Source organism: Chelonus insularis, unplaced genomic scaffold, assembly GCF_013357705.1.
Source record: "Chelonus insularis isolate UGA/USDA-ARS -01 unplaced genomic scaffold, ASM1335770v1 contig_3_pilon, whole genome shotgun sequence".
Lineage (NCBI taxonomy): Eukaryota > Metazoa > Arthropoda > Insecta > Hymenoptera > Braconidae > Chelonus > Chelonus insularis.
In genome coordinates this window covers 2,314,845-2,331,040 of record NW_023276556.1, presented here as the reverse complement: position 1 = coordinate 2,331,040, position 16,196 = coordinate 2,314,845, and the positions used below count along the sequence as shown (strand labels likewise).

Sequence of the window (16,196 nt, the reverse complement as noted above, 5' to 3'; positions counted from 1 at the left end):
TGTTATTGTTCAATATAGCTCGTGATTTTGATATCAAAAAATTTGATTATTTTTCTTTATGATCCATTATAAAAAAGAAACCATAAGGAAATAATTGGTTATTGTAGCAAATACTGCAATGCAGTTTTTGAATAAATGAAAAGAAGCCAAAATGAAGTAATATTTTTTTCTACACGATTGCTTTAAACAATTGTTTTCAGAAAATTGAAAGACTTCTGGAAAGCTTCCAACCAAGTTTTGCATATTCAAGCAATATTTTTTTACCCTCAGTTTTAATAATAGATCTTTAATGATGTAGAAATCAAAAAGGGTAATTTAATTTGACTAAATTTTTACATTCAGATTTTAAATAAATCATCTTGATAAATGCAATAATTGTTTATTATGAGATACAGTATAATTAAGGTATTGCTTGAAAGCTTATATTAAAGCTGGCTAAATTTCAAAGAGTTACAGTGACCTGCACGAGCTAGTCACTAAGAGAGATCAGGAGAAGCGCTGCTAACAGAGTATAATTAGTTTAGAGTAATTAGTCTCGCGCGGTTTCTCTCGCTCTCGACTTTTACCATCTCCAGTACACAAAGTCAACCCAACCTTCGTCACGGCCTTGAAATAATCTCCCTGCACACCAAGAACTATCTTGCTTACTGCAGGCAATACCGGAAAGAAGGATAATTGTCTGTAGTTTAATTATATTTTTTTGCTATAACTTTTTCTACATATGACAACGATACGTTTCATCACCAATGAACTCGTATTTTTAGCTGGACCTTTGCCTCTTTTTCTCACTTATTTTCATCCACCTAGCGTGAGTCAAACTACCTGGTGAATGATGACACACCACAAAAAGTCTAGAATCTTAAAATTCAAAATATTTGCATTTTTAATTGTCCGAAAAATTTGAAAAATTATGCCATTAAAACTACATAGCAAAAAATAGTTTTGTGGATTAGAGAGGTTTTAATCAAATTTATCAAAAGATTTTAGCAAAAGATGAATTTGATGACATAGTTATAGGTAGAAAAAATAGTCAGTTATATGCAGTTGTTATCTTGTTGAGGATTTGAATAATTATATCATTTATATAAACCTTCAGAAAAAAATTTAGACTATCAAATGAAGCAACAAGATTAAGTATATAAAGATAGAGAACAAATAAATTGATAACTTAATTTACAATAGACTGAGAATGATAGGATTGTTTATTTCGAGCTTCAAAAAAGCATCGAATAGAAATTTATTTCAGGTATATTAATAATATAATAATCTGAATGAAATAACAAAAAGTTATTTTTACAGTTAAATCTGATAAAAAATTGAAACATGAATAGTATTTAATCATGATAATAACTTATTAACAAAATGGAGCGATTTTGTAAGACTTGAAATTTATATAAAAAACTAAAAAATGTGATGAGGAATGATAAGAGAATATTTTAACCGGAAAAAATAAAAATTCTGTAGACATCAACTAGTTTTAAAAACATCTAATGTATAACTCAATTAAAAAATAGCTCAAAGATTAGCAAAACCAGACTAGTTTGCGAGACAAGTTTATCAAGTAGAAGTAAGTCATAGAGTAAAGGGTAAAACTGCACAGTGGCATAATTGTAAAAACCTTTTGAAGTTGACCAAGAAAAAACATGCAGCTTTCATAAAAACTTGATTGTCATTAAAAAGTTGAAAAAAAAAATTTAAAAACCAGAATAATAAAAATGAAATGAAATCAGTAAGTCGGTGTAATCTTTTGATTTAACTTAGTTTAGTAAAAACGTTTTGCGTGTTGTACGTCTTGTAAGTTTATTCAGCTCGTGGCGATAAATACCAAAGGAGAACGTCCGTTATCCGAATCTTTTATTCGTTACGCATGGACCTAGACTTGGTATGCCTTGAATTACTTTCACAATTCGAGGAATGTGATTCAGGATAACTAATTGTTGTAAAAATTGAATGTACTATGTTGTAATTGCCATATAATTGAAAGACTGACCTGAACTCGTTGCCGATGACGTTCTTGTCTCCTTTGACGTCTCTCTAATTCCTCTTTCCGTTCAATCAATAATCTAATATCTGATTCTGTCGTCAAATCGCTCGATATAGGTTTTGATAGAGACACTGGTTCTTCCTCTTCTTCACTATAACTGTCTACTAGTAACTCCGAATCACTCTGTTACAGAATAAAATTCAATATTCAATTAACGAACCTATTTTATACACACAAAATATTTATTTTTAATTAATTATTAACTTGAAAATCATTTTTTTATTAATTGTCTTTTACAAACACATTATTTAATTAATTGTGTACTTCGTAAAAGATATTTTTTTATAAAAAAAAGTAGTAAAATTAAAAGAAAAATATTATTATTAATGATTTAATACTCAACTAATTCTTTAAAAATGTATAAAACAATTAATCATGAATAATTTCCAATTTTATTCAGTTGATATGAATGATAATCCTTTAATAAAATATTTTCTCTTGTTGAAGATGTATTAAATATTTTTTTCAATAATTTTTTGCCAAGATAAAGAATAAGATTAATTTACCTGCTCAGGAGGTGAGTTTGGTGAACTTGTATTCAATGTTTCAACCAAAGATACATATTCGCTGACACCAGATTCATTTTTCTGCAACTTAAGAACAGGAGTCTCAAGACCACAAAGAAATTCTTGACCAAAAAATACAATCAAGTGCATTCTGAGACAGACTTGCGCCACTTCCATATCATCATTCTTGTCTGCATAAAAGGACTCACGAGGGCATGACATGAGAGGCGTAAAACCAGCCAGTGTTGTATCTTCTGGCAATTTTATCAAACTCAATTCTGCAACATATGAAGAAAAGAGGGGAGTTAAGGGTAAAAAAATTTTCTAGTAATTAAATATATATGTATAAGTAATCTACTTCATAAAGTACCAATCCCTTTTCCCGATTAATGCAATTTACGATCCAAGTGGCAATTACCGGCGTGTTCTCTATGACTAATAGAGGTGCCCCTATCGGGAAATGATGACTAATCGTGTTATCTCGAGTAACGAGGAAAACGAGAGAAGAGACTCACCGTTCTCTCGACCAGTCGCTTCACGTTCGTGAATTATTATATTTCGAGGATAAGGCAGCTTCTCCAGAAGATTTACCATCGTTGCCAATCTACTCCATGCGTCACCTGGAGGCCTAAACAAAAATAAAATTCATACATTCTTTATTCATTATACTCTTGTATCGTGACAGTTGTACAGTACTTTATGCTTTAACATCATCATTATTACTGACATCAACTTGCAATCAATTGAAACTAATTACTATTTTTTTTTTATTTCGCAAACTTCGTCATAATGTAAAATATATTTTAATTGTATGAATCAAAGTAAAAAAAATTTTTTTAACATAAAAAATTATTAAAAATTTCCATTGACTAATTACTATATTAACATATATTCTCAGAATAGAAATATTAATATTAATTACATAGAATGAGCATCGAGTACCTAATATTGATTCAAAAATAAACAACCAAGTTTATTGATAAGTTAACTATAATGATTTAATTAAAGTTATTTCATTAAATAAAATTATATAATTATAAAATAAAATTTAAACTTTAACAGAAATAGATCTTTAATTTATTACGGCATTAGAATTTTTTTTCTATGTAAAAGTTGCCAAAAAAGTTAACATACGGGGTGAGCTCACAATCTATCAATGAAAATAGATGACCAGCTTTAGTTCAACATTTCAGAATATCCTCGTAAAAGTATCAATCTAATAATCAGAATTTAACTTTGATAAATAACGTTTTATAATGAATGAATGAAAATGGTAGATGAGAGAATAATTTGAAATATCACAAAAAGGTCAATCGAAAGAGTTAAATATCTTGAGGTTGTGATGATGCGCTTATTCACAATAGTGCATCCGATTCGTCTCGCTGCTTGTCGTCCTTGCAAGGCGACGCTTGACTCACGTAATTGTTAATCGTTAACGAGAAACAATAATTAACTTATCCAGCCGGATAGTGCTAGTTGCGCAAAGCCATGCGATTCTTCTTTTTATTATTATTTTTTCCTTTTTTTCTCATTTATTTATACTACCCTATTTTTATTCCCCAGTTCTCGTTCACTAAGAGCCAAGGGCCTTGGGACGCGTTTAATGGCCAATAGATTGCATCGCCTGGACGATTGCATCTACAGAAGCACCACAGCAGCAGCAGCTACTTTTCCTCTTTTCTCTTTCAACTTTTTTTTTTAAATATTTTTTACTCCTATCAACTTACTGTGACTTTAGCTACTCAATTCGTCTCACTTGAATTAAATCCATCCATTCATTCAGCAAAAAAAATAGCTTTGGCCTTGATGAAAGTTATCTTGATCAACGCAACCATAAATACATTGTGATTTAAGTAGTAATTGCAGTTACGGCCAATTACTCCAAATTTTCTGATAAATCTCACTTGAATATTTTCAATGGTAACTGTTAGCTTAGCGGCGTAATCTATTGGCCAGTTAGTGTAGTATTCTTAGCTTACCGACAGTGCTCGAATAGTTCAACATTCTTTAACGTCCTTACAATGTCTTGTCATTTATTTCTTCAAGATCTCAACCCTTCAAAAAAGCATTTATTTCCTTGTAGAACAAGGAAGCAGTCATTCAACTTACCCAACTCGATAATCTGTACAAGAAGGTGGTGGAAACCATACTAAACTGTGGCAAACCAACCAATCACACCAGATCTGAAACAAATCACTATTGTTAACATCTAATATTACTATAAAAATTTAAAAACATTTCTGATACAAAGATTTATTGGCTTTTTTCCACGCACACTCCACACACCATCGCGAATAACTTTCACGGAAAAAAGAATCATCAGAAAATTCCCGTTAACAATTCACGATAGATCACGATCTCGATCAAGATTGAAAAGATTTCTGCTAGATCCTACACTCATCAGTCTTTTCTTTGAATTTTAAAAATAAATAGATAAACAAGCAAATAAATCTTTGTTCAAATAAAAATTATTACTTTAAAAGAGTCATAAATTACTCAACGAATCAATTTTATTGAGAATTTTTTCTTTTATTTTTTTTTTGTAATTCGAGAAAAGTTTTTTTTATTTGAATGAAAGAAAAAACTTTGCTCAGTACAAAAGAAACATTCCTCAAACTACTCAACAGAACTGCAGCAGTTTTAAACTACAATGAAATGCAAATAGTTTGTATCTCCATTGGCAAGTTGCCGAAGAAGATATCGATCAAGTATCGTTGGGTATAGATGGACGATCGATCTTGAGTGAATTCTCTTCCGCGGTTAAAGAATCAAGAAGTTAGACAGAGAGGGAGGAGGTGGTGAAGATAAAAGGAGGACAAAAAAAAATATTGAAAGGAATCTTCTTGAGCGCCTACAACATAGTAGACATTAGTGGGCAAGCATCGTTTTCTCTCTCAGTCTTTCTCAGTATATTTCTCTTTTCATTGACTTTGAACTTTATCGATGGACTCTACACGTGCGGGATAGATGCATTAATCGCAAAGGTTTCACACAAGCGTGCATAATGAGTCAACGACATATATAAACGGCAAAACACCAGAGAAAGAAAATAAAAGAGAAAAGAGTAGAGAATACTTCAACATTGGCCACCAAGCGAGGACTAGGAGGTGTAGGTGCAAGTATGCTTCATAAATCCTCTTGGAAGACCAAGGCAGAAATCGGATCGAAAAGCTCTTAAAAAATGTAGGTGCCGAGCTAACATATATTATTAATTCTCCATTCATTCGCGACGGTTCATTAATTATAACCCTCTAGATAACAGGACTGCATCAAGGTCTTAGCAGCAACTAGCTCTTGGATACCTTGATAGTTGGCAGAAGGACCTGCATATCCTCATCAACCACCAGCCTTGGCCGATCTTTCTTCTCCAGTTCTTCCTTCAGTAAAGCTATAGCACGTTCCAAAATTAAACTGAACATCTGTAGAGAGACAATCAATGCACGTTCCTGTACCTCTGAACGATAGCCTTGCTCCATTTGGGTATCTGCAACAAGAAAACGTTTTATATTCACAAGTCATAGAGACACTTGGTTTTATAGACAAGCTAATGAGATGGAAGAAAACTTGGGGACTAGAAATAAGACTTGGAATATAGCAAAGCTTCCATTATCTCGTATATCCATCGACGGTAATCGACATAGTAAACATTTCAGCGTCGCTTTTATCCCGATGCGGCAATCGAGAAAGACGTGAGTATGGAAAGAATAAGGAAGAACACAGCAGTTGTTTTACGAGGGTGACATCACCCGCGGTCTCTTTCATCCAAAGGAATACCTTCCGAGCTAAAGGATAGTCTTCAGTGCGTAAATATTACAAATACTCGGTTCCTCCATGCGACTTACTTGCAAGATTCAAGGTGGACCATCCTCTACCAATTCAAACATTTCCATTTTATATTACTTTCTATATAAAGACTTACAAGGACCCATTTTAAAATTATTACCAAAACGAATTTATTTCATGAAAAAGTCATTTAATATTACATTATAAAACAATTATCCTTAATATTTAATTATTACCATAGAGATATTAACTATTTAAATGGTTGGAGAACTTGACAGTAAAAGAGTCGTAGAAATATAAAGATTATAATGTCTTGTTCGAATGAAAATGAGATCGCTAAATAAAATAATTAATGTTTATTAGGAGTATACATAAAATAAATAATATATATTATCAGGAGTATAATTAAATAAGAATAATAAAGATTTGGAGAAGAGAAAAAATAATATCATTGAAAAGATGAATGACTTTTTGAGAACCATTAATTTACGTCTCTTTCATAGGCGTGAAAACAATTTATTTTTTCATAAAACAGGGCAGGTAAAGAATTTCTGTAACATCTACCTACAATTAAGTATCTTAAGTGGTACGCGCTAAGAGGGTGTCGTTAAATAATTGAATTCGCTTCGCTGAAACGTTATAATTCACCCTCAGGCATTTCTTCTTGGAGGGTGATATTTACTCTCTTGCAGCCAGCCCACTTAGACGACGAGACAGGTATCTAGAATTTATCAGACCGCCTACTGTCAATAATATGAACGGACCAATCCAGGTGCTTATTACCAACAATCTTATATTGGTTCTTTGTTTTTTTTTCTTTTACTTTCATCATTCATGTTGCCTTCTCCTCTCAGTAGTCAGATTGAAGCTTCATCTTTAAACAATCAGAAAATGTTACAAAGAAATGTCTACATAATTTGAAGTTGAAAAAAGCTGTAGTCAATTTTAAACAATTTATCATTTGAAAATGATATGTTCGTAACACGACTAGAATCATAAATTAGTTTAAAATAAAAATGATTGCAAGTCATCATCTCTGGACTCGAGGAAAGAGTCAACTATTTGATATAAAGTAGACAAGCAATGCTAGCTGGTATAAGAGGAGTCCGATTACGATATCCCTTGGCTGAGATGTGAATGTGAGGAATAACTCGCCGGAAATACCACGAAGCCAACGACCCTAGAGACAAATAAGAATGATGATGATCACGCGATATCTTATGGATAATTTTTTTCGACATTTCATGTTAATATTGTATAAAAATAATAACACTGACGACGATATAGTATAAAGATAAACGTTAAAGACGGCTGGAAGCTAAAGTAGCGTCAACTTTCCTGTAGTTTCTCATCTTCTTCGTACGACCTTGGCGGGACCTTGCGAGGTTACCGACATTACGATACAGGTCGACTTGTTGAATATTATACAATAAAATTTTTTATCGTCGTCCACTGCATCCAATTCATTATTATTATTATCATCATAGTGTCTTCTTCAGGCCTCAATTATAGTGTTTCAATGAATTTATTGCAGATTTAATTACATGATGAGTAAGAGTAGATGCAGAAAGAAAGTAAAACAACACAAAAGACAGTGAAACAGACTTTTTCATCACGCAATAATATCAGAAACACGCAAGCCTACACTTATATCATATTATCTTCAATTATCCTTTGACTTTGCTGAATTTTTGAGCATTATAAACATTGAATAAGTCTGATGAAGTCATTGTTTTGTCATCATCATCATTATTTTCGGAAAATAATTTAATATAATAATCATCATTTATATATCATTATCGACTTTTTATTTTATCATTGCTTTTATCTTGCATGAATTTCTCTCACTTTCCTTATATTTTTTCTTCTCATCGACTAACTGCTAGTCTCTGCCGTTGGTTAAAACCCATGAAATATTGTTCTCTGATTATGGGGTGGTGTACAACGTTAAGAGAGCCATAAAGTCGAAGGAGAGTAAGAGAGAAGGAGACTCAACAACAGGAACTTGTAGATTGTGTGACTTTTTTTTGCTGCTCTTAAACTCAAGTTCTATCTTCATTACCTTCAACTACAGCTTCACCAATAATCCTGTAAATAAAATGTTGAATATTTGAATATTTCAATCGAATTTTAATCATTACAAAAAATCATTATTTCTTTTTAGTAATAAACATACTTACTTGAGAAAAAATTTTTAATCTATTGTAAAATTAAGCTTCGTTCGTTTTTAATTAATAAAATTCCCAATGTAAAATTAGCACTTCTCATTACACATATATTAGACCTGAAGATATTACCGTTGCGTAATTTACAGGCTCAAGGTCTCGATGCATAAATAATCGACACTCGCGTGTCCACTTGTGTCCATACAAGAATATACCTAAGCGTTTTTTGCTTCTTCTTCTTCTTTTTCAGCTGCAGCTCGTGCTTTTATCAGGATCCCGGATGGCGTGGCGAACCAAGTGAACGTAAAAGACATGAAGACAACGCCCACTTTCTTCACTGCGTCCAGATTAATCTTTGTCATTTATCGGATGTTCGATAGATCATTGATAAAGTTGATTTATTGATAAAAAGGTTATTTTTAGGCTAGCCTAAAGCAACCATTTTAAGTTGATAAAAAAAGCACATTCGGATGATCCAGCTTTTTTGGTCAAAATATCCAGAGCAATGTTCTGATCTTCGATGACGACCTTGGAATGTCAGTCTTGTAAGACATCGAATCGATTAGCGTCGAGTGAAGTAAAAGAAAGAATGCACTCACTTAGAATTATATGTAGGAAAGCTAGTGTTAAAGAAATGAAGAAGAAGAAGTAAGAGAAGAAGACGAAGAAGTTGAATATTTTTACATTGGCTGTTCATTCACCCGACCTTCACAAGGTCACAGGCATCTGAAGGAAAAAAAGTTGAAACGACTTGATGAGGTAGAAGGAGAGAACGTAGGGTATAGGAAGAGGTCTAATCAACGCCTCGCGTCATGCTCCAGGGAACACGCTCTGCAGGAAGACAAGTGAACAACAAATAGATGATCAAGATCTAGAAGACACAAGCGCAATGTATAAGCTAAGAATACACCAACTTCAAACCAACCTTGAAAACTTATCCTTCCAGAAATGTTGAAAAAAGCACATGTGATGTATGGATTACGTCAAAATACCATAGTGAAATGTTATCTTGCATTTTTTCTTCCCTCGCACTTTATCCCACCATCTGTTAAATACTTGTTCAGTGATTGCAGACAAACGTGTGTCGTTGGTGCGTGTCGTGCGTAAGGTTAAAAATAACACATCGCAAGATATTTATAGCTATCATGGTGTTGAAGGCAATGAACTACAAGGCAGAAAGATGATCATCAAGTGAAGGAGAGAATAAATGAACGAAAGTTGATAAGAAAAGAGGTGAATCAAGTGATATAAAAATAACTTTAAATACCATATGAAAAATGAAAATGACTAAAAAATTACCCAAGTGCTGGAGGATTAGGTTGAAGATTATGGTTTTGTTTGATGGAAACATGGAAAATAATAGAAAAAAATAGGATAAGGTGATGAATTGATGATATATATTATATGAGATGAAGGAAGGGTACATTGAGCTCCAAGCAAGATGGCCTTGAGGTAGGCTGCTGCAGGAGAGGGCAAGGCCGACCACCGAACTAAACTTTTCTTCGTCTTCTTGTTCTTCTTCTTCTTCCTCCTCCTCCATCTTCTTATTCTCTTCTTCTCACTGCACTTTATCTTGGTATTGCAATCGTACGTATATTTGTTGCTAAATATGTCACATTGATATTATTTCATTCAAGAATAATAATAATCATATAATAAAAACCTCCAAGTATTTAATAATATGTCTATTGACTCAGGACAGTTGCAATTTGTGTCCGACCAACTATAAACAACATGAATACTATTTTTCATTCCTTCGTCTTCGTTCACTTCTTCCTAGCATTGATTTACAAGATATGACAAGAAAGACACCTGAGTATCACACTTGACACCTAAAGGTACGCTGCTCATCTTACCAGACTAACTGCCAAGAGACCAAGTAAACATCTTGGATTTTTCTTTTTCACACGTCAACTCGGAGAAAATACAAGCCGTCATTTTGTCATAAAGACACGTTTCTTATTACACTTTTACTTGCCTTTGGTGTCAAAGTAAAACAACTAATGATTTGATTAGTCAAGCTTAAACTATTCTGTATAATTTGAAAATGAAGAGACATTACTTTTATTATTTTTGCAATGTATCTTTTTAAATTATACATGGTTTTTCTAAATAACAAAAGATATATTAAAAATGAATAATCTATTGGAAACAATACTTGAAGAATCAATTCATACTTAACTGAAATTAAAAATTGAATTTTTTCAAGTTATTTTTATCTCTACATCAATATTTAATTTTTTAAGATAAAAATACAACTATAAAAACTGTTAATTATGATCTGAAAAAATTAATGAAGACTAAAAACAACGAATGGTCTTAGGTTCATGAAAGCCATCAGAGTACTAAATCTATCATCAATCATCACTAGTGAAATATAATTAAATTACTATAAACAGAGAAAAAAATATTATACTATTCAAAATAGTCATATACGACAGGTGAAGATGCGCAAAAACATCCGTCAGTCAAGGGATAAATATATAAGGTAATAATTCAAAGAATTTTTTGCTAAACTCATTACTCACTAATGTCTTAAACGTTTAGCATGAAATATTTTTTAAACTCATTTTTCTTAAAACCAATTTTTACATAAATGTCAGTAAAATTGACGTATATAACCGTTACATGTACATATACATATGTACATTGAATATATGGAAAATGTACAAGAATATCTGACTAACGATCCCAACTGATGTATATATATATATACAGAATATATACAAGAACCTCCACCACGAGTGTTCGCTAATTGGTAAGGAAACACCACCACCTGGTAAAAACTTCCGGCACCAATTATCCAGATAACTTCACACACCGTTATAGCCGACCATCATCACAGCATCAGCCAGTTCTCTTGTGAGATCTCTTGTAGGATCATCAGTCCAAGTTGCGTGGAAATTACTGGTAAAAGGTCAGCTCACCTTTCTTCTTTTCTTTTTCCAACTCTACAGAACGGATAATAGCATATTCGATGCTTAAGTAAACCTAAAAAATATCCTCACTTAATTGTTGAAACTTTTGAGCCATCATTTTACCATATGAATATATACCATCGTTGAGTGTAATGCTATATATTTGGGATTTCACTCGAGATGATTATTATTAATTTAATCAACATTTGATGGACATTCTGCCGCTGGGAAATTGCTAATATACACTCGAGAGTAATCTACACTAAAATAGATGGTGTCAGAAGCACTCAATTCCAAGAGGTCGGTGGACGAGGACTAGCTATTCTATTATGGAAAATACATGTCGCATAGACACTTTTCCATTCATCCAATTAGTCATAACAAGTCATGACGCGTGTGCATACTTTCATTAACTATTCATTAAATATGATATTTTTACATCAACTTTTTCCACCTGGCTAAACATTCTATTTGCTTCATTTCTATTTTAAAATTATTATAGATATTACGAATATTAGGAAAATTTTGATCATCTGTTTAAAATAATTAATCAAGATAATTAAAATTGATATCGAAAGAAACATCTTTAAATTATTAAAGGCATTCAAAATTAATTAGTATTCTAAACACTAACACACTGTAAATCCGTTTTCCAAAATGCTTTATTTTAATTCGGATAAGTGTGTTAAATATGATGTTACCTATTTGATTAACATTGTAGTCACTTTTTACACACTTAGAACTGCATTAAAAATGACTACAATGTTAATCAAATAAGTAACATCATATTTAACACACTTATCCGAATTAAAATAAAGCATTTTGGAAAATTGAGATTTATAGTGCATTGATTTCTTCTTAAAATTTGTATTTGAATTACAATTTGCAAGTTATATTTGTTAAATATCTTTTTTTTGTTGTGCTTGTTGCAGAGGTTTTATGTGAATTTTCTTTATTTGTTAGAGATTTAAAAAAAAAGGAATTTATGAATGAAAAAATATGGAGACATAAATTTTAAAATCATAATAACGACAAAATGAAAATTCATACCAAATTCATTCCATAATCTAGGGTATAAAGCCGGCAGTAGTCAGACTAAAACCATAAGTCAACCCTTTCATGTTAAATCCTATAGTATCGCTTTCTCACTCTCGCTATTTAAAACGTAAAAGCTACCTTTCAGATTAATGTCGATTATTCAAAAATGTCTATTTACATTCGTACAATATTGTTGAAATATTTTTCAGCATTCATAAATTTTACTAACAACAAAAGATTACCTTGAAATGAATTTGAAAATTTTACACCTACACTTTATATTAATCGGAAAATTAGACAAAATATTGGCAACTAGTATTATAATATACTTAATAATAAATAAATCAATAAATTAATTTAAAAAATGGCAGAAAAAAAATATGTTCAATGTGTAATATTTTCAAAGACATTAGAATCAAATAGATAATTTATTTGAAATCGTTGCAATTTATTTTTTATCAAAAAAAAATAAAAAGATGATTTTTATTAATTTAACACGAAATAAAATAATTAGTCTTCAATTTCAATCAATCTTAAGCTACCAAACTGAACTTGATGTTGTGTTATATTTTTTTGATAATAAAAAAAAAGTAATAAAAAGCATAAAGAAAATTTTCTAGACAATATAACCTCCATAATTTTGAAAATAATTAGAAATACCATTGGCGTGTGTTTTATAGCTTGAAAAGTTAAAAATAAAACCTTCGAAACGCACCAGAGGTAATTTAGCATAATAACTTTAATAAAAACAGATGTAACTCTCAGTATAGTCAGTATACTTGTACTATATCACTGAAGGAACGCCCGCTGAACAAGTTGGCCTCGGTAATATTTTCTATACCTACGTTAAAGTCGACAATTTTGCGTCTTCTTCGTAAGGGTTCATACTTTTAATAATTCAGCTGTAGGTTATTTTTGGAAAGAGCAACAGCTTATGAGCTACACATCATCAACCTTAATTGCATTACTTGAATAACGTCTTACTAAACCTTTCCCTGTAAGTATAAGAGCTCTCACGAAAGCCGTTTAAATTTTTTAATTTAAACATATTTTTTACAAACTTAAAAAATATTGAAATATGTTTTATCATTATCATACATTTTGGATGCTTAATTTATTTTATTTTACCCATAAACAGCAATTTAATGTCCATGGAAAATGATCATTTTTACTCAATAACCATCCCTATGAATAATAATTTATAGGGAGCTATTTTTTATCGTCATACTATATTATAATTTTCTTACTTCAAATAATTTATCAATATTTAAAAAAATATTTTTAAAATCAATCAGAAATTTTTCAAAAACATTGAAGTATTTCATTAATGAATTATCGAAGCTTTTTAATGCACTTTTTTCTTTATATTCCATCTATTTATTCAATAAATTTTTCAATAATTTCCCATTTTTCCATGTCCCTTTGATGTGTATTTTATTGAATTATTCTAGCAAGATAAAAGGTCCGAAAATCACTTAGTGTCTGTCACGTACAAAATTCACTATCTGACAAGAATGACCGACGAAGAGCACATCGTAGTCAAGTACAATTCCTATCTTTTTCCACAATCATATTGCCGACATATAAGACAGAGCTAATGTTCCTAATGTCTATAATCTTGCATCATCTGCATCACAAGAGTGTTTTGTTCGCTCCTTTGAGTTGAAAACGACTCATGGATTTCATCAACATGTTCAAGTCAAAATAATGATAAAAAATAGGAAAACGAGTATCATCAATTTACCCAGAAACAACTTCAATAAACTATACATATGGATAACCTTATATATGCCAGTGATAAATATAATTTAAGTGTATATGATAAAAATTTTTTTCTATACTATTAATGATAGGAATTCACAAAGATCAATTTTTTTTATATTATTATTGTATCAATTATCATGAAAGAAATAATTGTTTTTAGTAATATGTGTAATTAGAAGAAAATTATAATGCATCTTAAACACTTTCGTGGAAAATTGTTTTACTATTTTTTGAGATTATTTATTAAATTGTAACTCAGTCTTATTTTTCAGCTGTTATTATTTTAACTTGAACTGATTAATTTGAAGTTAATAAAAAGTATCAAAAAAGCAATCAAAGAAAATCTTTTTTTTTATCCCGAAATTAATATTCAATATATTGAATTAAATAATAGAAATATTTTTATGTTATTAAAAAATGAAATTAAACTTAATATCATACTTAAAAAGTATCCAATCAATATCAATTTTTTTAATTCATAATTCCATGAATAAATAATGATGAAAGATATATTTTTAAAAAGTTTAACAGTTTAATTAAAATATCTTCAAGAAAATGAAAACTAAAATCACTAATATAATTACATATACATGCAATAATGATTTAAAATGGTAAGTAATCTAATCGCGTGCAGCAAAAAGTAATGAAAAAATGAATGACAGAAATGTGTATATAGATATTTTCATCCATCAGGTGAATAATATAAGTAAAAGTAAAAATAATAATTTAAAGCTTGTACCGCTTAATCTCAAAAGACAGATTTATCGAGTCTGGTTTTACGACTCCTGCAGTGTTAAGACACTTTCGTGCAACTTAATTGCCAAATTAATTCTGACACGAAAAATGGTTTTGCAGGACGGCAAAAGGCCAACAAGAGAGTGACTATAATGTGACTTCTTGCCACTACATCCCTGAGGATAAGTAAGCGACCTTACGGTTGAGCATCATGGCGCCTTCACCAATCTGTGGTTCTGTGGTCTAATGGATTACCCGAGACATCCCGTGGTAATCATTTCTGCGGTTATCTATCTACAGTCATCAACGTAGTCTCTTCATCATCTCTTTTGAGCCCTCAGGAGGTCTTGACGTGTGGACGCGTATCTTATACTACACTCACTTCTTCAGACCGCAAAATTGAAATAGTCCAAGCTTAAAACCGTTACAAGCATTATTAACTACTTTATACTGATAACCAATACATCAAATACCTAATCGTGTCACTAACATCACTCAAATTATTTTTTACTTTCTGCTCATAATCATTATCCTAGATCAAGGCAATAAATATTGCATAATTTATTAGAACTACATTATTAATGTCATAATTAGGATCCAATCGAAATTATGTTAATAAATATTCACTTGAAAAAATATTTAAATAACCTATTAGTTATTCTTATTTTAATATATTGCTCTTCTATCGTTTATGTATATCTATAAATTATTCACCACAAAAAATTAGGTCAATTAAGTCTTATTAGACCCTACTTTAAACATTTAACATTCTTTGAACCATTTTTTTGAATACTTGGAAATTTTTTATAGTTAAAAAGATTACTTGGTAAAATTCTTTAAATAGTTAATTTTATTTCACATGAAAAATGTGCTCTAATATTCATGTATAACTTTTCAGATTAATAAAAAAATAATTCATTAGTGAATAGTTTTTATTTTAATTTTCAAAAAATATCTGATTGATTGTTAATGACTGATATATTATTATTTATATATTCATTTGCTATATTTTTAAATGGAAAAATTTAGAAAAAAATGATCTTAAGCAAGTAATGAAATTAATAATCGTCTAATTAGTGACACATATAAATTAAGAAATTGTCGCATAAGCATCTCTCCACTTAACTATGCTGGTAACTGTTCTAAATTATTTAATCTCTTTCGAAACTGTTACTCATCATTATTTTCATTTTCATTACAACTAATAACTTTAAATATATTCAACTTCCTTAGTCATTAAAAA

The 16,196-nt window shown here is 30.6% G+C and overlaps 1 protein-coding gene across 2 annotated transcripts in view; it reads right to left on the bottom strand.

Annotated features, from left to right (window-relative positions):
• Window positions 1-16,196, bottom strand: part of Smg6 (Smg6 nonsense mediated mRNA decay factor) — a 35,788-nt gene that overhangs the window by 7,034 nt on the left and 12,558 nt on the right. For both annotated transcript variants that reach the window (XM_035085754.1, XM_035085755.1), the window contains 5 exons: window positions 5,853-6,034; window positions 4,660-4,733; window positions 3,066-3,178; window positions 2,551-2,828; window positions 1,991-2,167 (listed from right to left, as the gene is read on the bottom strand). In XM_035085754.1, coding sequence (XP_034941645.1) covers window positions 1,991-2,167; window positions 2,551-2,828; window positions 3,066-3,178; window positions 4,660-4,733; window positions 5,853-6,034 — 824 coding nt within the window. The remainder of the gene's footprint in view (window positions 1-1,990; window positions 2,168-2,550; window positions 2,829-3,065; window positions 3,179-4,659; window positions 4,734-5,852; window positions 6,035-16,196) is intronic.